Raw genomic sequence first — 27,917 nt, 5'->3', positions numbered from 1 at the left:
ATTTGTCATTCACTGTACTCTTTTCTGAGGCAAGGAACAACCTCAGCAGCAGAATACCTCAATACTTTCCCAATAACATTATAAGTGCAACCCTAGTATGCAAATAATAAAACACAGGGGTTCATCCAAAATGCATTAGTAAATAAAATAAAGTGAATGTTAGTCATTAATGATAAAAAGATCATTTTAATTCATAAAAAATAATGTGTTATTGTAAAGTAGCACATGCTGGTTTGTATGGCTGGTTATAGGGGCTGTGAGAGCTAATATAGAATAGCAATCAATAATAGCACCATTCCTGCCTCCCTAGCTAAGGCAAAATAGCCACCATCTGTTTCCTAACCGGTTCCCTAAGCCAGATTTACCCAATAGGTTCATTTTTAATAGGGCAATTTCTTCCTTGCAGTAATCTTTACCCTGGTGAGAGTTCCTTATTGCAATCGTAAGCCTCTTGGTTCAGTGCTTGCATCAAGCAGATTGAAGTTTCAGTCTGTTTCTTGCTGAAGGCCGAGGGTACAGCAGGAGCTGCCTGAGGGGGTGCTGGGGTGCAGGGCAAACTGGCATGGTTGTCACCCAGCAAACTGGCTGAAACACCACTTTGTGAAAAAGCTGGCAAGTATATCTAGGATATTGGCCCATGCCCTTGAGTGGTAGCACCAGTGTGCTATGTATGCACTCATTATAATGCAATGCTATGAATAAGAGATAGAGAGAGGTGGAGCCTCCCTCCCACTGCTTTAGCTATTACTGAAGACATATGGCATATCAGATCATTCTACACATTACCATATGTGATGTGTGCTTAGATTGAATTGCTTTTTCATTCCATGAGCTAGCAATAATAGCAGTGCAATACATTTTATTATACTAGCACACTAACTATACAACAATAATTGTGTGCTTAAGATCGAACAAATATTAAAAATAAGACAACACATTTGCAGTACTTGTTGAAAAATACATGGACGTCCATGGAAAAGATGATGTCTTGAAGGCAGCATATGTTGCCTTCTCAATGTACTTTTCTGCATTATTGCTGACCTTTGCCAAGGACACTGACACAGCCCCATACCATAACCTACCCTGGCTTTTGCTGATATGAGTCTGGATGGTCCTTTCCGTCTTTGGTATGGAGCACACAACGTCCATTTTTTGCAAAAAAATACCTGGAATGCTGATTCATCTGACCACAATACATGTTTCCACTGTGTGACGGTCCATCCTAAATGCCTCCAAGCCCAGAGAAGTCGACGCCACTTCTGGACATGGTTAACATAAGACTTCTTTTTTATACAGTAAAGTTTTAAGTGGCATTTGTGCATGTAACTGTATTGTAGTGCTTGACAAAGATTTGCCAAAGTAATCCCTCACCCATGTGGTTATATCAGCTGTTGTTAAGTGGTGGTTCTTGATGCAGTGCCGTCTGAGGGATCAAAGATCACGGGCGTACAACTTAAGCTTGTGCCCTTGGCCTTTATGCACTGAAATTCCGCCTGATTCCTTGAATCGTTTAATGATATTATGCACTGTAGAGGGAGAAATATGCAAATCCCTTCTAATCTTTCTTTAAGGTACATTGTTTTTAAACATTTCAATCATTTTCTTACACATTTGTTGACAAACTGGAGATCCTCTGATCATCCTTGCTCATCCTTTCCTGGATGCTGCTTTTTTACCAAACCATGATTACAATCACCTGTTGGAAATCGTATCATTATTTAGTTTTTTCACCTCATTACTAGCCCTAAATTTCCCCCGTCCCAGCTTTTTTTGGAATGTTGAAGTATTATCATGATAAATGTAGCTTTTTAGTGGATTAAAAAGTTTCTTCTATTCTAATCTAATCAGATGCAGAAGGGAGGTAATTATTACAGCCTTTGTGTCTAGTCGATTAGAACTTGGCCGGCTTCGGCTACATGTGCTGTTTTGCTGTGTGGTCCACCAGAGCTGCCATGGCCTGGTTGGCATTCGCCGCCAAAGCCCGCTGAGCGCTCTCTTATGCTTCTCGACAGCTCTGCAAATCTCAGGAGTTTTAGCTTCCTCTTTCCACTTGCTTCATCTGCTGGCCACAGATGCGTGGGAGGGTTTGGGGTTCAAATCGCAAACTGCATTTCCTGCACCTGATCTATTTTTTTCCAATATTTTCCACTTTGTTCACTTCCTTTGCTCCCACTCGGCGTTTCATTGATTCCAATCCACGGGTGTGAGATAAATCTGTGCAATTGTCAGCAACGCGTGCAGGGGATTTCCTCATAGCCAGGGAGGAACATAAATCTGATTTGAACCGCACTTGTGGTTCAGACTCTTGGGAGAATTTTGGAGCTTAAATACTACTCATGATTCTCTGCTCACTTTTTCTCTCTTGTTTTCTTTTTCGTTTCTTATCTTAGGGCTTCTGTAGAAGGAACCAAGGAATTATCTGAGGCCCCTAGGTGGTTTCTCACGGCTGTTTTTGGTGCGTACTGATGGAAGGATAATGCATCTGCATTTGAATAGATGAAATATGCTTCACCTTTTAAACCTTCATACCTCTTTATCTTACTGATATCCCCCCAAGCTGCCTAACAGATACACATACACACACAAACACACACATACAACAAACCAAATCAAAATGCAAAGCTGCTCAGACTAAAAAAATAAACACCTATGGGATTTTTAGTTTTACTATGGGGTTCCTAGCTGCATATACACTCAAAATTCCTGGGAATTGCAGCGTAATGTCATTACACTGCACAGTGGAGTGTATTGCTATGAATGCTCTGGAGAGCATGTAGTAAAAATTAATTCAACTCCTGTGCTCTGGCAGCAACAGGCCTACTGGCATGTTTTGATAAGGTGCAAATACCCGAAGGATAAAAAGATTTTTAACGTAACCAAGATTAAGGTTCAAAGCAGTTCACCAGGACCCTGGGGTTCCCAGACTACCTGCTGTGCCACCATGGTGCATTTAAAATGCAACTTAAAATAAATGATGCATACGTGATTTAGATGTGAAACAAAATTCTGTTTTATTTGTGAAAAATATTTATCTTCGCCCAGGTGGGCGCAGCAGGATGTTCCACTAGCACACCAGCGGAGGAGGAGGAGTTACGGGGCGTAGAGGGCCGAAGTTTAGTCATGGTTCACTACTGTCTTTTGGATGCAGTAGTCATTAAGAGTGACATTTTGGAGACATTTAAAGAAACCACTTGTTATATTAGTTGTGTTGTGCTATTTAAATTGTTCTCGTTGGAAATAGCTGATATTGGTACATACCACTTATAACACTGATTTGCAATGGGACTTGAATAATTTGAATTACAACTGTATGTCTGAAAGCATCTACATTGATCACAACATTGCCTCTTTGCAGCTGCAGTCCTATTCATCACCTCCAATCATGATAATTGGAGTGCAGGTCTATGTTTTTGTTGGCATTGACATCCTGACTGAAGTAATTTTCTCCCTTCTTGACCACCACCGCCTCAGCTGCTGCCAGTGATGCCGCAAAACAGCTAAACGGTTTAGAGAGCGCCCGGTAAGCTTGCACAAGCCTAGCGCTTCTTTTTCCATTATCCAAACACAGGAAATAGCCTGAGAAGACGAGGTGTGTTAGTCTGTCACTGTTCTGTTATGGTCAAACAGAATTGCCTTCCTGGAAAAGCATGTAATCTTTCTGTCATTTTTTTGAAGCTGTTGAATTATCCTGCCTAGCAACAGTGCAAATGTCAAAAGCTGTAATGGCTGCCGAAGCATTTCTTTATAGTAACCAAATAATTCTGGGTGTAAACACTGGGATTCCAAAATATATGTGCCATAGCTGCTCCTGGTGGATCTCTTACTCCACTGGCACAGTCACATGATGTATTAAACTAAAGTTGCCAATAATATCATTTACATTTACATTTTCTGCATTTAGCAGACACTCTTATCCAGAGCAACTTACAGTAGTGCTTCCATAGTAAACATTTCATTTCTCTAGTTTAAGTAAACAACAGCCGAAGAACACAAATCTGCTGAAACCTGTTAGAACCAAAGTGTTTTTTGTTTTTTTTTGGAAATGGAAAAACATTGTTAGTAAATAAGTACAAGTCAGCTTAAGTGCTTAGTAAAAAGGTGGGTTTTTAATCGTTTTTTAAAAACAGCAAGAGAATCATCATTTCTATACTCAATTGTAGCTGTAATAAGGATGTTATTATCAGAGTGGCAAATCCTATACTGTAATAGTGGGTGCACCATACTGCACAGTGTAAATATGCACCCCAGGCAGATAGCTAGTCTATTACATAGTGTAACTAGGGTGACCAAATTTTGGTTTTTAAAAAAGAGGACGCCTGGTTCGCCTGGTTTATTTCATGTCGTTGGTGACACCATGGCAATGTGTATGGGGTAGAGGTTTAAATAGTTGACAAATGAGTCAATAACCATCCAGCTGTGTTACTGAACTTTAATAAATGTACAGCTGCTCTTTAACAAGGGCCTTTATGGTCAGATAATCTTATTCCTTCACATTCAGCGACAATAATAACAACAAATTAAAAAACAGTTGTCACCTATAAATAAAAATCCCGTTATTTTTTAGTTTCTTTGATGTATTGTACAATCGTATCAGCCGACTTATTAGGAGTGTTTTTAACTTTAATTTAATTCACTTTAATTACTTGCTCCCATCAGTAGAAACCCAGTAGTAAGATGTGTCTTCTAGTGCTTGCTGAGCAATTTCCACAGAATGCAGTGACATCACGGTGTTGACAAGAGCCTCTGTGTTAGTACGTGAAAATCAGACTTATTTTAACAAAACAGATGCACTCCGAAAAACACCTAAAAACAAACCAATGCAAAAACATACACACAGAATAGCAAGTGCAGACTAGAAAAGCCGAATCCCGGACATTTTTGGTGATTTAAAAATCCTGGCCGGACGAATTTTTTAGGTCTCAAAAAGAGGACATGTCCGGGAAAAAGAGGACGTATGGTCACCCTAGTGTAACACACTTATTGACTTACACCCACCCACAAGTAAAGACAGTTTACTGTAGCCAATCCATCAATGGTAAAAGAAAACTTAAGTATCCAATATAAATCAATGCAAACAATAAAAAAACATCAGTAACTGTAATTGAGTATTAAATGTATTTTTTTTTTAATTCATTACATTTTGCACTTTGTCCTGGTGTGGGTGGTGGTGGGTCCGGTTTTCCCAGAAACACTGGGCACAATACAGCAACACACTTCAGACAGGATGCCACAAACTGTCACAAATTCCACCCCCTCTTGTCCAGTCTATTATCCATCTGCACTGTGTACATTGGGTGTGTTTGAAAACCTAGTGAGTTCTCTACATCATTTTACAGCATTTTATGTCATCCTATGTGCGTTCCCGAGAAGGAGGCTGTTTGAATTCTTAGATGCCTTATAATTCTGTCTAATAAGGCACCTTAAATCTGAACGGTACTTTGACAGAATAACGAGGGAGCATCCGATGCTGCCATAACGGTGAAGGCAATCCCAGCATTCAGTGCAGCACAACTTTTTTTGCAGAAAAATAAAAAATATGGCAGAAGGTGCACAGCAACGAACTAAGTTATTTTCAAACGTAAATAAATAATTATTGATTTTTAATTTGTATAAACTTGCACAAGTGTGCCGCTCAGGTGGCGCAGCGGTAAAGTACACTAGCGCACCAGAGTTAGGGTTTCGAATACATCGTATCGAATCTCAGCTCTGCCTTTCCGACTGGGCTGGGCGGAAGCATGAACAACGATTGGCTGTTGTTCAGGGTTAGAGGGTAAAAAAGTCGGATCATAGGTCCTCATAACTGCTGCAACTGTGGCCCCTGCTTGCTAACTGATGGCGCCTGCACAGGGCTGAGGAATAATGCTGATGGGGGTGTGGCCCTCTATACACAGTGCTCGTCAGTGTATGAACTCGACTCGTGCAGGTGAAAAATGCAGTCTGTACTGACTGTACGTGCCAGAGGGGGCGTATGTCAGTTGAGAGGTGTCCTCAGTCAGTGAAGGGTCGAATCAGTATAGAGAATGCACGCAATCAGGGTAATCGGACAAGACTAGATTAGGGGAGAAAAAGTGGGGAAAAACTGATAATTCCAAAAAAAAAGTGTTTTTATTTGCAAATTCAGGCTTGTCAGCAAAAGTAACCATTTTCAGTAGACGGAGGGAGACGTTAGTTGACATGCTATCGCATTGTGCCACCTCATCCCATTGGTTTAAATGGCATAAGGCTAACTGTGTTAGCTTAGTAAGGCAAAACTGATGGAATCGCTGTCCGAGTAGTGCGCTTGAATAACCTCAAACACACCCCTTGTATTGTTTTGCACTTTTTTTGTGTTGCATTCTGGTCTTGGAGGAACATAGTTTTATTTCAATATGTACTTTTATATATCTGAAATGACAATAAAGCCTCTCTTGAATAATGTAGAGGACCTATAAAACTTTCTTACATAAGAAACTAAAGCCACACTGACACAGTCACATTATCCTTTTAAATCCTTAAAGCATTCTTCGTCAAAAAAAAAACTAGAAATGGAATTGGCTAGAATGAAATCCACTGCTGGCTGAAGTAAAGAATCATATAATTTCACACACACTGGAGCAGGCATTTGAGTTTGCAGCCCTTCTCGGCCAGATTGAAGGTGGTGCAGGTGTAAAAGGAATTATAATAAGGAACTGGAAGAGACTACGAAGAAGAAGGCTACTATAACACTCATTGAGTTGCAGAAGTCAGTGGTTGCAAATACAAGTGATGTTCAGAGACTAACTACATCCAAGTGTAACAGTCATGACATCAGTGTTACATTAGATTAATATAGTTCTAATCTCTAGGGGGCAGAAACTCTAAGTTTGCGCATGATAATGTAGAACAGAACAAGTACTGTAAAAAAGGCTGTGAGAAAGACACTGCAAGAGGGTGTCTGGATTGTTTACACCACTTTCCATGAACATTCATAGAGGAACCTGTGTGTGTGTGTGTGTGTGTGTGTGTGCGTGTGTTGTTTTTTTCTTTTTCTTTTGTGTTGTTCAATTGGTAACATTAGGCTGTGTATTGATTTTATAAAGTCCTCTCTGTTAATGAACACTCTTTAAACGAGTAAGCACTGATGATGGTGTATAATGAAATGTATGTATATATCTACGAGGGATCTTTAAAAAGTTTCCACACTTTTACATTTTGCTTGGAAACGGTGAGGGTGGGAGGAGTAGGAATTGGTCATGTCTGAGAGACTGATGAAGAGCTTATAGTCTTGATTTAGAACCAAAGGTTGATTTAGATTTAGAGGGAAGAAGATTTCCATGTAATGATAATGTGAAAGCAGCAGCGCATTAGTGGCTTAACCAAAAACATTTTTTGCTGATAAAAAGTTGGAATGACGCTGGTAAAATGCATCGGAAGGTGCATTAAAAAAATTGAGTTTAAAAAGTGCGGAAACTTTTTGAAGAACTCATTAAATGTAGTACACTGCCTGGCCAAAAACAAGGTCACCACCTGGATTTAACTAAGCAAATAGGTAAGAGCCTCCCATTGGATAAATACTGCATGGGTGATTATGTTTCAGCTGGCAACAAGTTATTTAACCCTAACTGATGCAGTGAGTACCTTCTCATTTGTTAAACAACCATGTTGAAAGACACATCCTGTGGTCGTGGAAAAGATGTTAATCTGTTTCAAAAGGGTCAAATTATTGGCATGCATCAAGCAGAGAAAACATCTAAGGAGATTGTTGAAACTACTAAAATCGGGTTAAGAACTGTCCAGCGCATTATTAAAAAGTGGAAGGACAGTGGGGAAACATCATCTTCGAGGAAGGAATGTGGTCGGAAAAAATCTTGAATGATCGTGATCGGCGATCACTTAAACGTTTGGTAAAATCAAATGGTAGAAAAACTACAGTAGAACTCAGGGATATGTGTAATAGTGAAAGTAAGAGCATTTCCACACGCACAATGTGAAGGGAACTCAAGGGATTAGGACTAAACAGCTGTGTAGCCTTAAGAAAACCACTTGTCAATGAGGCTAACCGGCAAAAACGGCTTCAATTTGCTAGGGAGCATAAAGATTGGGCTCTGGAGCAATGGAAGAAGGTCATGTGGTCTGATGAGTCCAGATTTACCCTGTTCCAGAGTGATGGGCGCATCAGGGTAAGAAGAGAGGCGGATGAAGTGATGCACCCATCATGCCTAGTGCCTACCGTACAAGCCTGTGGGGGCAGTGCTATGATCTGGGGTTGCTGCAGTTGGTCAGGTCTAGGTTCAGCAACCATATGTGCCCAAAGAATGAGGTCAGCTGACTACCTGAATATACTGAACGACCAGGTTATTCCATCAATGGATTTTTTCTTCCCTGATGGAACGGGCATATTCCAAGATGACAATGCCAGGATTCATCAGGCTCAAATTGTGAAAGAGTGGTTCAGGGAGCGTGAGAGATCATTTTCACACATGGATTGGCCACCACAGTCCAGACCTGAACCCCATTGAGAATCTTTGGGATGTGCTGGAGAAGACTTTGCACAGTGGTCCAAATCTCCCATCATCAGTACAAGATCTTGGGGAAAAATTAATGCAACTCTGGACAGAAATAAATGTTGTGACATTGCAGAAGCTTGTGGAAATGATGCCACAATGCCGTAATCAAAGCTTACGGCGGTCCAACGAAATATTAGAGTGTGTGACCTTTTTTTTGGCCAGGCAGTGTATTACAATATGTCTATGCACTGTATATTGTCTGGTTTTGTAAATGTAAATGGTTTGTGTGTGTGATGAATAGCCTCATAACTTTTTTTTTTTTAAATGCAAAGAATTACTGGCTTTACACCCACTCAGCAGTATGGAAATCATGACCACTGTAATGTTTGTTTTTGTCAGAGGTGGCAAGCCAAGAAACAACATTCAAACATGGAATCAGTTTAAGGAGGCATTTATATATCCCTTCCTCTCAAAAGACCACAAGCTAAATGCAGAAAAAACATCCTCAGGACAGAAAGCAAGTGATTAACAAAAATCTGCGAAGTTTTACCTTCCTACCCACCTATCAAGCTTTGTGTCTTAGATGGAAACCTTTGAAAAGTGAACACGACATTCTGCATTCAATTTTGCGCAACTGCAAGGTACATTTACCAATATCGACAAGCTAGTGCGTGTTGGAGCAATTATTGAGAGGGACATCGATAAGCAAAGAGCTTTTCGGAGAAAAGAAAGGGCTGAATCTTAAGATTAAAGCAAGAACAAACCATCTGTGAAACCAGACCATGGGAGAGAAATAGACTTTCCTATAGGTACTGTCTACTGTGAAACATAAGCCAGTAGTAACAACACTTTCTCCCTTTGCTTTAGAGTGAAACAACAAAACCTTATGTCTACGGTAGATACTGGCAACACTTTCTCCCTTTTCTGAAGGTTCAAGTAGGTAAATTAAAATTTTAATTAAAAATGGTAAACAATGATAATCTTTGACCAACAGCCAAGTTCAGTTCACGCTTGGCAGAGATTAATGGAATGCTGTGTTACATGGTGAGACCTATCCACTAACCTTGTTCATCATTAGGGACACTGGTTTAACTTTTCCTCTAATACAGGGCTTGGAATTCCTGCTGACCACATGGCTGATTCTAGTTTTTCAGAATGTCACATACCCCAATAAAACTGCGAATGGTACCAGATGTGAATTTTCTTGGCATGACCATGACCATCCTACTTTGTCAAGAGTAAGTTCAGTCAATAGAATGCTGGCTTGTGATTTAGTAACAATATCTGACATCATTGAGGACATCATAACACTGGTATGTCAGGCCTAATGACTGGCCTATTTTATGTACAGACACACTCGAACACACTAACCTCATTGTGCATCAGATCCATGCTATCAACAAAGTCCAGTAGCTAAACAGGAGTGGGTTGAGAACAAACTCGCCAATATGCTAAAGCTAGATGTTATTCGACCTTACATACAGTATCACAACATGCAGGTGACACTAGGGGTCTGTCTAAAAAACTAATCAGCTGCCTTGTTGCCTACTGCCTACCTAGGCACCTGACTAAGTAGAGATGATTCTAATAAGACATAGACTTATAAGGCAGATTATTTGGATTATCAACGTTTCCCTTAAAATAAACGTGTTCAGTTTGCTTTTTAAAAATTTATTTATTTAATTTAAAATTAATTATGAACAGTCGCTTTGTTAAGCGCTCAGCTTGAGAGGTGCGGTAAAACGTCATCAAAGTGCGCACATGAGACGAAACTGCATTTGTGTGGAATAACAATAAGCTCCACATGTACCTGTGTTTAGCTGGATTTTTCACACTGTTTCACTTTTAAACTTGTGTTACAGCTCGGGAAATTGTAAAAATCAGCTTTTTGATATCAGTGTTTTTTTATATTGTTTTTGTGTTATTTTCAGTGTATAAGTGTCAAAAACAACCCCAAGCCTAAAATATATGCAAGTCCACGGGACCATGGAACACATTAACAGGTTTCCCATACATCCTTATGGGAAAAACACCTTGATACTCAATGCTTTTTAAACTCAATGCCACTCCCAGAACCAATTGACATTGAGTTTCAAGGTACCACTGTAAATTACACTTGTACACATTTATACAAATGAAATCTGAATAAGAATTGATTTATTTAAAAAGAACACAGTTCGTTGCTCCACATTCGTCTGCCATATTTGTAATTTTTGTAAGAAAAGTTGTGCCGCACTGAATACTGGGATTGGATGCTCACACGTTATTTAGTCAGTTTATAGCTTCAAAATATGGCACCTTAGTAGGCAGCATTTTAAGGTATCTAGGAATTCAGACAGCCTTTTTCTCAGGAGCGTGCATATGTTGACGTAATATGCTGCCTATGTAGAGAGCTCACTAGGTTTTCAGACAGACTACACAAGATTATGTGTAGATTTTTGCGGCCTAAACACAGAAACACTTATGTGTGATTCCAACACTAGCAGTCAGTATTTAGTGTACTGGAAGCAGTCGGGCTCACATTAAACCTTAAAAATGAAATCTTTGCAGAAGATGACTTGTTTATCTCAGCCACAAAAATACTAGAAACAGCACAAAATAAAAACCACTAAGACTGAACTGGTACAGAACCTTTCAGCACCTCGTATTGTAAAAGTGTACAACTTTTCAGGACTAGCCGGATGGTACAACCACTTTATCCCACATTTTTTTAAACATGCTTTGCCCTTCATGCATTAAAAGCAAAAGGTGCCTTTTGGGAGTGGACGATCATTTCAAAATGCTTGATACTGCAACTACCTGACTTTTTAAAAGTTCAGACTGACGCCACATGTAGCTCTGAGAGCTGTGCTTACTCAGGAGAAGAATGAAGGAAAATGTGCGATCGCCTACGCCTCCTGACTTCTAAATAGGGCTGAGCGAGCCTGATCCGCATCAGAAAAGGAATGCTCGGCAGTGGTCTGGGCAGTCGAGAAGCGGGAGAAGTATTAAAAGGGTCATCATTTTAAAGTCAGTGCTGACTATGCAGTGCTTATGTGGGTCCTCAACCACACAAAAGCATCGTAGCAATTAAGCAATTAACATGATGGACTCTATGTTTATGAGGCTTTGAGCTCACAGTTAAATACTAAATAGGCCAGAGTAACATCATCTCAGACTCATTTTCTTGATCTAAGAATGGGTGTTTATAAGTAGATGTAGAGTTTTGGTGTATTCTGAGACAATAATGTAAGTGGCCAATTAAATAATGTTTTATTTTCAAGGGGGGGGGAGTTAATAGTTTTAAGGCAATAGCCAGCAGAGGTCATAATTGCAGCAGTTTTATGGAATCCCCCAGCCCTCCTTCCCCATTTATTGTCTGTAAAGGTGCCTTGCTGGCTGGTAGCAGAGCTGAAAGGTTTGAAATGTCAACACTAATAGGCTTGCAAGTCTTACCACTACACCAATCATACGCCCTTAAAACATTCAAAATTGTGTGCTTATATTGTTCTTATACAAAGAAAAACTGGGGAGGTAGTGTTGGTGGGAGTCCATAAAACTACTGCAATTACGACCTCCGCTGGCTGGTCGATGGTGCCTGCACAAAGACAGGGGTTAATGAAGATCGGTGTGTGACTCTCCGCACGCGATACAGATCTCCAAATTAACCCGCAAGTTCAGGTGAGGTGCAGGTAAAAAGAAGCGGTCAGCTAATGCACACATGTGTCAGAGGGGTAAGTGTTAGTAATAACCATCCTTGGTGAGGAGCTGCAGCAGAAGGGGTGAAATACAGTCAGGTAATTGGATAGGACTAGATTGGTTGGATAAGCCTAGCCATTAGAAGGTGCACTTTTAAGTGCACTCTAGGTTCCGGTCCAAAACCTGGATAAAAGCTGGGTGTGCCCGTTGAATTGAACTCAATTTATCAATATATTGTGGGTAATTGGTTGATGAAGCTAGCCTAAAATGAACCCCATAGACCAACCAGCTGAGGTTGTAATTGCAGCAGTTTTATGGAATCCCTCCAGCCCTCCCTCCCCAGATATTTTCGGTATAGGTGCCCTGCTGGCTGGTAGCAGAGCTGAGATTTGAACTTTCAAGTTTGAAATGTCAACACTGATGGGCTAACAAGTTTTACCACTACGCCACCCAAGCGGCCTTAAAACATTAAAATTGTGTGCTGATATTGTTCTCATTTAAATACTGGTGTAAACTGACTTTGATATTGCATTAAAATATGAATAAGAGTGTACAGGTGCATAATATTTGCATTGTGGTTAACACATCAACTGGGAAATCCATGCTAAGGGGTTCGATTCAATTGCTGGTTTTTAAAATTACTTTAAAAAAAACATTTTCATCAAAAGCTTTGATTAAAACATTTTCACACTGTCATTGTGACCCAGGGTTCAAATCCCCAGGGGGGTTATTGGCTGGTCAGACTTCTACAAACAGACATGATTGACTATGGCTCTGAATTGGCATCCTGTTCAGGGTGAAATACTGCACTGCAGCCGTTGATTTCTAGCAAGCCAGACTTATATGAGGTGGTATTGGATAAAGGTCTAATAAAACTTGGGATCAAAACAAGTGAGAAAGCTGCATTGACACCAATGAGGGAGAGATAAGGACAGCTGTCTTCACTCTGTCTTCCTCATATCTATTGTTTTTACTACTTTTTTATGCATTTTCTACTTTTAGCGAATCCAATTTTTACCCAATTGCGTAATACTTCCTCTCTACTGGTGCTGACCCCACCCCTGATTGAGGAGAGTGAACTGACACACATCCCCTCCGACACGTGAGCAGTAGCCGACTGCATTTTTCCACCTGCACGAGGCAAGTTCATACGCAGACCAGCCCTGTGCACAGAGAGCCACACCCTGATCACATTATGCCTCTACTCTGTGCAGACGCCATCAATCAGACAGCAGTCGTAATTGCATCAGTTATGAGGTCACTATCCAGCTCCCTCCCTGGATGAACAACAGCCAAACGTTGTTCATGCAGCCGCCCAGCCCAGTCGGATGGCAGAGCTTTGATTCGATACGATGTATTCAAAAACCCAGCTCTGGTGTGCTAGCGTATTTTACCGCTGTGCCACCTGAGCGGCAATGCTGTCTTAATGCCTAATTAATTCAGTAATCAAGTGAATCAAGTCTATTTACATTTTCAGCATTTAGCAGACGCTTTTATCCAAAGCGACTTACAATTATGACTAAATTCAATATAAGTAGCTGAGGGGCCCAACATTGGCTACTTTGGCCTCAGTGGGGCTTGAACCAGCAACCTTCTGCTTGCTAGTCCAGTACCCCTGAGCTAACACTGCCCATGAGCTATACACCTATCAAGCCTGCCTCAAGCATCCGACCACACACACACACACACCTTTGCTTTCCAGCACCAAACTAACAATGTGATCAGATCCCTATCACAGGTCACAGGCAGCATGACTACTGACCCTTAAGTAGCAACATCTGCAAAGCTAAGGGTTCAAAATTCATTCCCATATAATTTAATCCCATATAAAGGCTTCCTGGAGAGACTCATGTGCCCTCATTATTGTAATGAGACTCTGCCGCTGCTATGTGGGCCAGGCTCTTTATGAGCTCCTAATTGCACTACTTGAGCAGTTTCACATGGCACCATGTCAAGCAGTGTTTTGGACTACATAGCAATGCCAAGTCACTATTAAATTATCCATGTACAGTGTGACCTTGTTCTACTTTATGCATATGTAGTCTGTGAGGGGGTGGATTTCATTCTGCTGCACATATTATTAAGTGTCATCGCAGTTGTCAGACAATAAATCCCATCAGGTTTTCCACTCTCAGGTTTTTTACTCTCTTTGTTCGTGTGTTTTACTTTATTAAAGAACACACCAGAGGTAAGAGACTGCAGCTGTCATCTTTCAAAGGCATGAACGACAGAGAGGAGTAACTCCACCACACTCATTTGTCTCTCATTAATGTAGCAAGTCGTGCCAGATACAAAAGCATCTAAAGGAAAAACATGACAGCCTCTTTTCCAATCTTAACTTATATACAGAGATCCAACATCCTTCTAAAACTATTTAAAACACCACTCTATCTGAAACTATCAAAAAAATGCTTAAGGCAGTACAGGACCCTGTGCTCCAAATACATCTGACATACATTCCACACCTAGCAGAAGATGGTGCACTGCATTATAAAATGACATTGAAAACTGGAATCACATTGTTTTAAAAAGTATTTAGCCTGCAAACTACTTTTAATTTTGAAGTAATGGGAAATGCAAGTAAAATAAAAATGCAGTGTTCCTTACATTTACTTTGACTTTTATTTGAATGCAGACTGTTTGAACCATCATTTATTAATAAACCTCCATTCCTGCATTTTAGGCCTGAAAAACATTCCAAAAAATGTCGGGATGGGGGCAATTTAGGGCTAGTAATGAGGTGAAAAAACAAAATAATGATGTAATTCCAAACAGGTGATTGTAATCATGGTTTGGTACAAAAGCAGCATTCATGCAAGGTTGGGTCTTTGATGAGCAAAGATGATCAGAGGATCTCCAGTTTGTCAACAAATGTGTGAGAAAATGATTGAAATGTTTAAAAACAATGTACCTCAAAGAAAGATAGGAAGGGATTTGCATATTTCTCCCTCTACAGTGCATAATATCATTAAACCATTCAAGGAATCTGGAGGAACTTCAGTGCGTAAAGGCCAAGGGTGCAAGCTTAAGCTGAACGCCCGTGATCTTCGATACCTCAGATGGCACTGCATCAAGAACTGCCACTCAACAACAGCTGATGTAACAACATGGGCAAGGGATTACTTTGACAAACCTTTGTGCATGTAACTCTGTATTGTAGTGCTTGACAAATGCCACTTAAAACTTTACTGTGCAAAAAAGAAGCCTTATGTTAACCATGTCCAAAAGCATTGTGACTTCTCTGGGCTCTGAGGCATCTAGGATGGACCATCACACAGTGGAAACATGTATTGTGGTCAGATGAATCAGCATTACAGGTCTTTTTTGAAAAAAAAAAAAAAAAAGGACGCCGTGTGCTCTGGACCAAAGGCGAAAAGGACCATCCAGACTATTATCAGTCCAAAAGCCAGAGTCTGTCATGGTATGGGACTGTGTCAGTGCCCTTGGCAAATGTCATTTACACTTCTGTGATGGCAGCATTAATGTAGAAAAGTACATTGAGATCTTAGAGCAACATATGGTACCTTCAAGACGTCATCTTTTCCAGGGACGTCCATGCATTTTTTAACAAGACAATGCAAAACAAAGGCATGGCTGTGAAAGAAGAGGGTACGGGTACTAGACTGGCCTGCCTGCAGTCCTGACCTGTCCCCAATAGAGAATGTGTGGAGAATTTTGAAACATATTAAGGTCATTCCTCCCTGCAGGCATTGCCAATTATGCTTGCTAGATGGCACCCAGCCGACCGGTGGCAACGCCGAGTTTTGAACCGAGGAGTTCAGAATCTCGTCGCTGGTGTGCTAGCAGAATATCCTGCTGTGCCACCTGGGCGCCCAGACCACAATATTTAAATAGTAACTCCAGAAATACAGTTAAATCCAAAAGGGTTTACCTTTTTTCCTTGCAAATTCATAACACATTTATTACATAATGAAGCCTGAACCACATCTACAGAATAAAATTATTCTGCCGTGTGTTGTTTCCTCTGAGCTGTTTTACGAGACCGAGCAATAAAAGATGAAATTCACCAGCTGCTCCATTGTTAAAAACAGAACAAGTGATTGTAATTTCCTCAAAGCTAGACATGTCAGACCACACGCCAACAGTTTGCACAGGTTCTTATTATTTCTTTTAAACTGGTGCTGACAGTGTGAGTGAATGCCTTGACTGACTCTTGTGTGCAAGAGTAAATGCAGAACATCAGTGAAATGAACCAATTAGCATCACACAGCATTAAAATAAAGATAATAAAAGACCACAAAATGGATATAAAACTGACATTTTACAGGCAGTTCTGGCAATTATTCAGTCTAAGAGGCTTTTTTGCTATAGTGGAAAATTACAGATTAAAATTTATGGTCTTCAATGTGAAAGCATTTAATCTTCATCTAGGGCTTTACCACTGTGACAAGTCTATTGAGCTGCTATCATCTTTGAGCAATTGCACAGGGTCAGATATTTATCATGGCTAATGCTGTTCACCTAGGCTATATGAGTTATTATACATTGTTTGGAGCTTTTTTTTACATTCATAGTAATCAGTATAACAGCAAATCCTGATTGCAAGTCAGGAATATGCCCTGGACAGATTAAATCACTGACCCCTAGAAGCAATTAAGGGTGGCTAGTGCACTTCATCCACCTTTTGCAAGAGACAATGGGACACTGCCGTCTTACAAACAGTGACCATAAGGAAGGATTAAACCCAGATCCTGTGTGGCGCAACCCTACCAGCTATGCCACAATGACTTTCACGTTCATTCAACAAGCTGCAAAATGCTAAATAGTGAATAAGAGTGAACAGAAATACTCATAAGAACATTTAATTGTTATTTACTTTGTGATAAATTATGATTCTGTTTTAAATGGTTTAATATTTTCTCTCCACATAATTCATGTAAATATAGCGCTATGTTAAGAACTCAGAAAACATGAAATTAATCCAGTCTATCAAACAATCATATCATAAAGCAAACAAACATTCGGTCTGTCTGAAAACCTAGTGAGCTCTCTACATAGACAGCATTTTACGTCATCATATGCACGCTCCAGAGAAGGAGACTTCTCGAATTCTTAGACACCTTAAAATGCTGCCTACTGAGATGCCTTATTTTGAAGCGATAATCTGACTGAATAACGTGGGAGCAGCCGATGCCTTCTTAGTAGGGATGTAACGATACACTCTACCCACGATACGATGCGATTCACGATACTGGGTTCATGATACGATTTCTTCCCGATTTTTTTTAAAACTGAAATTGAAGACAAATGATGACAAAGTTTCCTTTTATTATTTTGGTTAAAAAAAGAAAATAAAAGACTGTGATTTGTGATTTGTGCTTATCTTTTATTTATCTAAATAATTAACGTCCTTTTATTTCTGAGGTAGGTACAAACTATGCAAAACAATTTTGAATTAATTAAAACCCCGAATTTGGCAACCAGGCGTATAGCGCCAGTGACGTCATCAAGGCGAGGTGTATAGCTCCAGCACCCTCTGCTGTTTAAAGTGAATATTGATTGTTTTACATGTGAAATCGTGGAATTTTTGAATCGGTTATTAGCTCTATTGTGGTGAATCGTTACATCTCTACTTCTTAGTGGTAAAGACAATCCCAGCATTCAGTGCGGCACATATTGTCTCACAAAACATTTTACATTTTTATCATTTAGCCGGCACTTATCCAAAGTGACTTACAGTACTGTGACAGTATACAGTCTAAGCAATTGAGGGTTAAAGGCCCGACAGTGGCAACCTAGCAGTGGTGGGGCTTGAGCCAATGACTTTTTGATTACTAGTCCTGTACCTTAACCACTAGGCTACAACTGCAAATATAAAACAAATATACAAATATGGAGGACGAATGCAGAGTTTTTTTTTTTATGTAAATAAATTCTTATTGATTTTTACATTTTAAATTTGTATAAGAATGTACAAGTGTCATTTATTTGGAAAATCAGGCTTATAGTTGACAATTTAACCATTTTTGGTACACTGAGGAAGATGTTAGCTGACATGCTAGCGGGTTGTGTCGCCTCAGCCCATTGGTTTTTAAAGGCCTAAAGCAAACTGTGTTAGCTTAATAAGCAAAAACAGTGTTGACTTAATTATCATAATCGCTGTCTAAATAGTGCATCCAAATAACCTGCCAGACATCTGAGTTTGATGTCTTATTAGAATCCTCTCTACTAGACAGGCAGTAGGTAGCAAGGAAGTTCTCTAGGTTTTCAAACCGACTCTTTGCAACAAAAACAAAAACATACATTTTTGAAAAGGAATTATTTACTTTACCTTTTAAAAAATACAATTAAAATATGTATGTAGTTTTTAAACAACATTTTGCAAGGTGCACTGGTCAATATTTCATTGTTTAATTGTTAACAATAATGTCTAAATATCTAAAAAATGGGTGTCGCAGTGGTAAATTGTGATAGCTCACTACCACTGGGATCCAGTATTAAAATACCCAAAGCTACTATCAGCCAGTTGGGGGAAAATTAAAATGAATAAATTAACATAAAGAAACAGAATTTAGTCCAAACAGAATTGGACTAAATGTCCCCATAAGCACTTTACTTGACCACAGCCATTGCTGCTTACATATGAAAACTTTATTGCTAAACGTTTCATTATACTGTGCGATACTGCTATTGTGGTTTACCCTACATTCATTTGACCCAACATTCTACCTAACCCTTTAATAGTCACAATAAATAATGTTAAAAAAAATTTTCCTTGCATTTTACAATTAATATTTTTAACTAGTGCACACAGTTTTTTTTATTATTATTTATTATTGGTTTTTTTTATGCATTTTCACCCTTATTTCTCCTGACTTTAGCACGTACAATTTATACCCAATTGCGTTATGCTTACTCTCCACTAGAGCTGACCCCTGCCCTGATTGAAGAGAGCGACACTGTCATACGCCCCCTCTGACACGTGTGTAGTAGCCGACTGCATCGTTTCACCTGCACAAGTCGAGTTTATATGCTGATCAGCATTATTCCTCGACTCTGTGCAGATGCCACCAACCAGCCAGCAGAGGTCGTAATTCGCTCAGTTATATGGTCCCAGCTCCGGCTTACCCACCCTGTACGAACAACAAGCCAATGGTTGTGCATGTAGCCACCCAGGTCAGCCGGATGGCAGAGCTGAGTTTCGAACCGATGAGTTCGAAATGTCAGCTCTGGTGTGCTAACGTGTTTTACCGGTATTTCCGTTACTAAATGGTATAATATTTATATACATTTTATTTATTATTTATTTATTTGTCAGCTTGGAGCTTATGACTGTTTATTATAAAATAATAAACATGTTGTATACAATTGATAACATTATAAAATGTTATCTGTATCATGTTCGAGTTTAGATCTGCCTGGAACTGCCCAGCATATAACACAGACATAGCGTAGTATTTCAACAAAACAATACATAACACATTTAGACCATTGTTTTACCCTAAATCCTAAAAACAATAAGTGTATTCTGAAATTCCTCTTTTGTGATTTACGTAGCCATTGTTGGGGAATATGTTTCTATTTTAAGGTTCCACAACTGGGACTAACAATGTGCTAATAAGGTGCTAATAAGGTATCCTGAGAGATACTTCTACAGCACTAAACACACATTCAGCTACAAGCACAAGAAACCATTCAATGCCTACAGAGAGTCATTACATGGTATACTCAGGCTGCCCATTCACTAAAAAGCAAATTGCATCAGTAACAGAATCAGTAACAGACATTTAAAAAATATCCACATGATAACATACACTGATCAGCCATAACATTAAAACCACCTCCTTGTTTCTACGCTCACTGACCATTTTATCAGCTCCACTTACCATATAGAAGCACTTCGTAGTTCTACAATTACTGACTGTAGTCCATCTATTTCTCTACATACTTTTTTAGCCTGCTTTCACCCTGTTCTTCAATGGTCAGGACCACCACGAAGCAGGTATAATTTGGGTGGTGGGTCATCTTCAGCACTGCAGTGACAATGACAATGTGGTGGTGTGTTAGTGTGTGTTGTGCTGGTATGAGTGGATCAGACACAGCAGCGCTGATGGAGTGTCCACTCACTGTCCACTCTATTAGACACTCCTACCTAGTTGGTCCACCTTGTAGATGTAAAGTCAGAGAAAATCGCTCATCTATTGCTGCTGTTTGAGTTGTTTGAGTCATCTTCGAGAATTTCATCAGACGCTGCACACGGGGCGCTGTTGGCTGGATGCTTTTGGTTGGTGGACTATTCTCAGTCAGGTGTTTAAAAACTCCATCAGCATTGCTTTGTCTGATCCACTAATACCAGCACAACACACACTAACACACCACCACCATGTCAGTGTCACTGCAGTGCTGAGAATGACCCACCACCCAAATAATAAAATAATACCTACCCTGTAGTGGTCTTGGGAGAGTCCTGACCATTAAAAAACAGCACGAAAGGGGGCTAATAAAGCATGCAGAGAAACAGATGGACTACAGTGCTTTTATATGGTAAGTGGAGCTGATAAAATGGACAGTGAGTGTAAAAACAAGGAGGTGTTGTTGGTTGGTTGTGGCAGCTACACATGCAAAAGGCAGCTACACTCGCAGGGCCCAGAGGCCAAGGGCACTCAAGGTGGTAAGGGCGATGGGGCTGATAACACTGAGCACGGAGCAGCATAAATTGCCAAAAGATATTGCCACAGTATATGAGACACTAAAACAAACGGTGAGTACTCTTGGTGGTTTGACAGACTTTAAAAGGTCACTGCTTCAATTCAGGGGAAATTATCAGCAAAATTACTTAGAATAAATCATGTGGAAAAATGACAAAAGTTTCTTGAAGATGTGGATCACTAATCAAGGGAACAGGTTTCATGGACCGTCACAGTGATTTTGTTTGATTCTAGCGAGAGGTGTGCATGTATATAAATATGCCATTTTAAATCTAATTCATAATGTTGGTCCTCATATAGTTTGAATAATTGATGTGCTTACTATATTGGCTATGATGTCTTTTAATTCTGGTGTGATTTGCTTCAGTACATGGTAGTGGTGGGCGGATCGATCCAAATATCGATATTAAATACACTGATCAGCCATAACATTAAAACCACCTCCTTGTTTCTACACTCACTGTCCATTTTATCAGAAGCACTTTGTAGATCTACAGTACAATTACTGACTGTAGTCCATCTATTTCTCTACATACTTTTTTAGCCTGCTTTCACCCTGTTTATTAATGGTCAGGAACCTCACAGGACCACCACAGAGCAGGTATTATTTAGGTGGTGGATCATTCTCAGCACTGCAGTGACACTGACATGGTGGTGGTGTGTTAGTGTGTGTTGTGCTGGTATGAGTGAAGTTTTTAAATACCATGTCCACTCACTGTCCACTTTATTAGACACTCCAACCTAGTTGGTCCACCTTGTAGATGTACAGTCAGAGACAATCGCTCATCTATTGTTGCTGTTCTAGACCTTCATCAGTGGTCACAGGACGCTGCCTACGGGGCGCTGTTGGCTGGATGTTTTTGGTAGGTGGACTTTTCTCAGTCCAGCAGTACATGGTAGTGGTGGGCGGATCGATCCATATATCGATATTATCAATACCAACGTAGGTATTGAAATCGGATCAATACTAGTGTGATGGGATCTTTAGACTCTAGCCTAAAGACTTGTGACTTGATTCGGACTCTAGCCTAAAGACTTGTGACTTGACTCGGACTCTAGCCTAAAGACTTGTGACTTGACTCGGACTCTAGCCTAAAGACTTGTGACTTGACTCGGACTCTAGCCTAAAGACTTGGGACTTGACTCGGACTCTAGCCTAAAGACTTGTGACTTGATTCGGACTCTAGCCTAAAGACTTGTGACTTGACTCGGACTCTAGCCTAAAGACTTGTGACTTGACTCGGACTCTAGCCTAAAGACCCGTGACTTGACTCGGACTCTAGCCTAAAGACTTGTGACTTGACTCGGACTCTAGCCTAAAGACTTGTGACTTGACTCGGACTCTAGCCTAAAGACCCGTGACTTGACTCGGACTCTAGCCTAAAGACTTGTGACTTGACTCGGACTCTAGCCTAAAGACTTGTGACTTGACTCGGACTCTAGCCTAAAGACTTGTGACTTGACTCGGACTCTAGCCTACAGACTTGTGACTTGACTCGGACTCTAGTCTAAAGACTGGTGACTTGACTCGGACTCTAGCCTAAAGACTCGTGACTTGACTCGGACTTTAGCCTAAAGACGTGTTACTTGACTCGGACTCTAGTCTAAAGTCTCATGACTTGACTCGGACTCTAGTCTAAAGACTTGTGACTTGACTCGGACTCTAGTCTAAAGACTCGTGACTTGACTTGGACTCGTATTTTGTGACTTGTGAACACCTCTGCTATGTAGCACATAGGTTGCGATTTGGGATGCAGCCTAAAAACATTTAGCCACACATAACCATATATGTAAGCTCACATGATTAAAAAAATACATTATATAAAAAGCTAAGTTAAACATTATAGCAATACTTTAAACTTTCAAGAAAACGTAAATACTTATAAATAATTTATTAAGCATCTGTTTTGAAGACCATCAGGTGTTAAGCATGTATCTGTAGAGAACCTGTGGGTTGAGTCACATTTTATTTTCAGCACAGTCCATAGCCAACTTTTCCTTTTTATGAATCATGACTGGCGCTGTGAGACTACATCCCCCCGCTGTGCCAACAAACCACTGTGCTAATCAACCCCCCTCTCCCATGTTCCTTACAATCACTTCAGTGGCAGCAGCAGTCAAAGAGAAAATGTGTAAATATAAAAAGCAACAATCACCTTAAGTAATTAAGTAATTATTTGCTTTGCCTACAAATTACATTAGTCATTTGGGACTGTGGCATGGTTGTTGGATAAGATAAGATAAGATAAGATAAGATAAGATAAACCTTTATTAGTCCCACAGTGGGGAAATTCACAGTGTTGCAGCAGCGAAGGGACAGTAAAGCACTCAGTACAAAAAATATACAATAAAAAAGTACAGTGTATAACAATAATAATAATAAAAAGTCAGAAAAAACTCTGAAAAAATATTTACAAATAATTACAAATAATTGCACAAGGGAAAAAATATTGCACATATTGCACATTGTAATAATTACACATGGGGAAAAAGTTGCACATTGTTCTGAATAATGAATGATTTAAAGTGTGTGTGTGATCTGCCTGGAGCAGTGCTGGTTATACAGTCTAACAGCAGCAGGAAGGAAGGACCTGCGATACCGCTCCTTCCCACATTTGGGATGAAGCAGTCGGTCACTGAAGGAGCTGCCCAGTGCTGCAAGAGTCTCGTGCATGGGGTAGGAGTCGTTCTCCAGCATGGATGCCAGCTTGGCTAACATCCTTCTGTCTCCCACCACCTGCACTGGTCTAAGGGGCTCCCCAGGACAGAGCCGGCCCTCTTGATAAGTTTGTTCAGTCTCTTCCTGTCCACTGTAGAGATGCTACTGCCCCAGCATACCACTCCATAAAAGATGGCTGATGCCACCACTGTATCAAAAAAAGTCCTGAGGAGTGCCCCCCGCACTCCAAATGACCTCAGTCTCCTGAGTAGGTAGAGTCTGCTCTGACCTTTTTTATAAAGTGCAGTAGTGTTAACTGACCAGTCCAGTTTGTTGGTGAGGTGAGGTGGAATGGGTTGAAATGGGAACTGGTTTTAATTATTGCCTCTTGTCACAATCTGTGCAGTTTGTCATGTTCGGCTGTGAGTAATTTGGTAGATTACCAAGACAACCACCTAAAATACCAAAGGCTACCTTAATTGTTAGTTTTACATTTTGTTATGCTATACACTGATCAGCCATAACATTAAAACCACCTCCTTGTTTCTAATACTAGGACCTTACTAACTACATAAATCAGCTACTAGGTTTAATTTTAGTTGGCATTGCATGTAGCCAAACAGAATGTCTGTAATATGACAGTATGGCACACAATAGCATAGTAACACATGATTGAATGGCACCTGGTAGCCTAAAACCTGACGCTTTTACTTCAGAGAAGTGTCCCATTTTAGCTGAATATAAATATAAAAAACAACAATCACTGATTACATTAGTAATTTGGCACAGTGGCATGGTTGTTGGAATGGGTGCGGGTGCTACACAGCAATATGTGTCCTAGAGACCTGGTTTTGATTATTGATTCTTGTCACTGTCTGTGCAGTTTATCATGTTCGGCTGTGTCTAAGTGGGTGATTTGGTACACTTTTTGGTAGATTACCTTAAGTGCTACTTTTAAAATTTGTTATGGATCTCTGCTATTTTTTTATAGACAGTGAGTTGCCAAGTAAAATATTTTAGAACCCTCCGATGTCACATTCAGGTAAAATGGGACAGTGAATAAAGTTAAAAAGGACACTAAACAAATCAGCTTACTTGAAGAACAACTATTTCATATTTGTTAATTTTTAAAGGGCTGAATACATTCAACAGTTCATTCATTAATTCATTAAATCATTAATATAGCCTAGTGGGGGCTGTAACTCTACCCACTACACCATGATACATACTTCCAAAGTTAATTTAATACTAGGGACTTACTAACTACATAGTTTAAGCTACCAGGTTTGATATTATTTGGCATTGAATGTAGCCAAACAGAATGTCTGTAATATGACAGTATGGCACACAATAGCATAGTAACACATTATTGAATGGCACCTGGTAGCCTAAAACCTGACGACTTTACTTCAGCAAAGTGTCCCATTTTATCTGATGCATGGGATAACTGCTGAAATCCTTTCCCATAAAGTAAAATGTATTTTTAAAATATATTAAAAGTACACTGATATAACATTAAAACCCCCTCCTTGTTTCTACACTCACTGTCCATTTTATCAGCTCCATTTGTACTTTGTACTTCTACAATTACTGACTGTAGTCCATCTGTTTCTTTGCATGCTTTGTTAGCCAACTTTCACCCTGTTCTTCAATGGTCGGGACCCCCACAGGACCACTACAGAGTAGGTATTATTTGGGTGGTGGGTAATTCTCAGCACTGCAGTGACACTGAAATGGTGGTGGTGTGTTAGTGTGTGTTGTGCTTGGATGAGTGGATCAGACACAGCAGTGCTGATGGAGTTTTTAAACACCTCACTGTCCCTGCTGGACTGAGAATAGTCCACCAACCAAAAACATCTAGCCAACAGTGCCCGTGACCACTGATGAAGGTCTAGAAGATGACCAACTCAAACTGCAGCAATAGATGAGCAATCGTCGACTTTTCATCTACAAGGTGGACCAACTAGGTAGGAGTGTCTAATAGAGTGGGCAGTGAGTGGACACGGTATTTAAAAACTCCAGCAGTACTGCTATGTCTGATCCACTCATACCTGCATTGCATGTCCGAGGACCAGTGATTTTTTGAATCTTTAATCCACCAGACCTAAATCAGACCAATCAAAATGCTTGTTTCATAAAAAGGACAAGATTATAGCAACCATGTAATTGCTTGATTCATGACTGGCTGCTTATATTTATGGAGCCCTCCCGACCACCTCACCATAGATTCACCTCATGTTTGGCACTATGGTGTAAACACGTGTCATAATGAATGTGAAAAACCATGGAGTTTCATTCAAAACATTTGTAACTAAGGTGTAAATATGCATTCAATAATTCCATTTCATAAATTAAATTTCCTGTACATATAGCCTAGTATTAAGAGTATTAATACATAAATATATGTCATATATGTATAAAAATATATAACAAAACAGAAAAAAAGTATATGTAAATGTGGCTTACATAAACGTGTAGGCTATTATTATGTGCAGGTAATATAGTAAGTCTCTGTCCACTTGCTCTACTGGCGCAATAGGCACAGTGTTCAGTTGTTTACATACACAAGGATAAATAGCATGAATTAATGAATGAATGAATGAACTATACTGACCTAAACATTCCAAACACAGTGATCTATTTCCCCACACTGATCTCAGCATCTCAGTATAACAAAATAAATAGTGTCCTAATAACAAATGCCCTAATTGGTTTTTTTTTATCTTTGATCCGCCATACCTAAATCAGACCAATCAAAATGCTTCTGTCATAAAAAGGACATTTATAGCAACCATGTAATTGCATGATTCATGACTGGCTGCCTATATTTAAGAAGCCCATGATGCAAAATCTTACTTTTCCCATTATGCCTAGTCCCAAATTACCTGACCTCACCATGGATTCATATACAGTATGTGTCCATACATTTTTGTATTAATGTCATATATGTATAGGGCGACACGGTGGCTAAGTGGGTAGCACTGTCACCTCACAGCAAGAAGGTCATGGGTTCGATCCCCAGGTGGGGCGGTCCAGGTTCTCTCTGTGTGGAGTTTGCATGTTCTGTGTCCCAAGTCTGTGTGGGTTTACTCCGGGTGCTCCGGTTTTCTCCCACAGTCCAAAGACATGCAAGTGAGGTAAATTGGAGACACTAAATTGTCCATGACATTAAAATCCAAATAAACAAACAAACATATATGTATAAATATATCCAAGAAAATAGAAAATATGTAAATGTGGCTTTCCCAAACGTGTAGGCTATTATTATGTGCAGGTAATATAGTAAGTCTTTGTCCACTTGCTCTAATGGCGCAATAGGCACAGTGTTCAGTTGCTTACATACACAAGGATAAACATTATGAATGAATGAATGAATGAATGAATGAATGAACTACGCTGACCTAAACTTTCCAAACACAGTGATATATTTCCCCACTCTGATTTAAGCATCTCAGTATACCAAAAGAAATAGTGTCCTAATAACAAATGCCCTAAATTGTCTGTTTGTGTCTATTTTTCATGTTCGTACTCACATGCGTAAGTCATGGAAAAACTGTTGCCCATCTTGACCATATCCACATGAGGTACCAGTTTGAGAATGTCCTGATGGTGCGAGAGCGCAAATCGGAACACTTCATATTCGTGCGAGTCGGTACTGAATAATCCACCTGTGTGTGGAAACAAATAGGAATCATGCGTCAGATCAAAAAGAAAGCAAGGTAAACTGCATACATGTTATCAGAACTGTTGCTCCAGTGCATCAAAATGTGCCAAATTTGATTAGTTAAACCCTCCCAAAAGATCAAACTTGTTCCGTGCGATCTAACCGTTCCGCGTATGCGGTGCGTATTTTGCGCGTCCACAGGTGACTTGATGCGCACTCACCTATGTTGATAGTACTTGGGAAATTGGAGGCGAAGCAGAGTCCGAGAACGCTGGTGTAAAGCAGAGCGATGCTTCGCTGCATATTTTGTCCTTTTGCATTGGCGGAGAGAAACAAAGCCGAATCCCGAGCATGGGTAGAGCCCGATAGTTCCGACTGAAATCCGCTCGGTTCCTCTTTCAGAATTGAATGACAGATCCGCAGGGAAGGAGCTACTCACTCTCCTTCATCTGTTCACTCTCTCACTTTCTCTCTCGATGCTCCGTACTAACTGACTCAGTGTGTGTGTGTTTGTGTGTGTGTGTGTAGCCCTGCCTCCTGACTACATGTACAACGATTGTGAAAGGAACCCCGTCAGGGCAGCATTCTGCTCCAGACAATAATATATACAAATGTGTGGCTGACCAGAGCTTGATATGACTAGTATATATATATATACGTTCATTATGACCACTGACAGGTGAAGTGAATAACACTGATTATCTCTTCATCATTAGGCATATACCACCTACCTTGTTGCACACCATGTACACCATTCCATGGAAACGATATTCCCTGATGGC

General features: G+C 40.0%; 1 protein-coding gene across 1 annotated transcript in view; it reads right to left on the bottom strand.

The window, feature by feature from the left end:
* Positions 1-27,518, bottom strand: part of gria1a (glutamate receptor, ionotropic, AMPA 1a) — a 162,394-nt gene extending 134,876 nt beyond the window's left edge. Inside the window, exons 1-2 of the mRNA XM_063000558.1 lie at positions 27,357-27,518; positions 27,005-27,139 (exon numbers count right to left, since the gene is read on the bottom strand). Coding sequence (XP_062856628.1) covers positions 27,005-27,139; positions 27,357-27,438 — 217 coding nt within the window. The 5' untranslated portion in view covers positions 27,439-27,518. The remainder of the gene's footprint in view (positions 1-27,004; positions 27,140-27,356) is intronic.
* Between the last annotated feature and the right edge of the window lie 399 nt (positions 27,519-27,917).

This window comes from Trichomycterus rosablanca, chromosome 8, assembly GCF_030014385.1.
Source record: "Trichomycterus rosablanca isolate fTriRos1 chromosome 8, fTriRos1.hap1, whole genome shotgun sequence".
Classification (NCBI taxonomy): Eukaryota; Metazoa; Chordata; class Actinopteri; order Siluriformes; family Trichomycteridae; genus Trichomycterus; species Trichomycterus rosablanca.
Note: the sequence above shows the minus strand (reverse complement) of the source record. Positions and strands in the feature narration are given on the sequence as shown.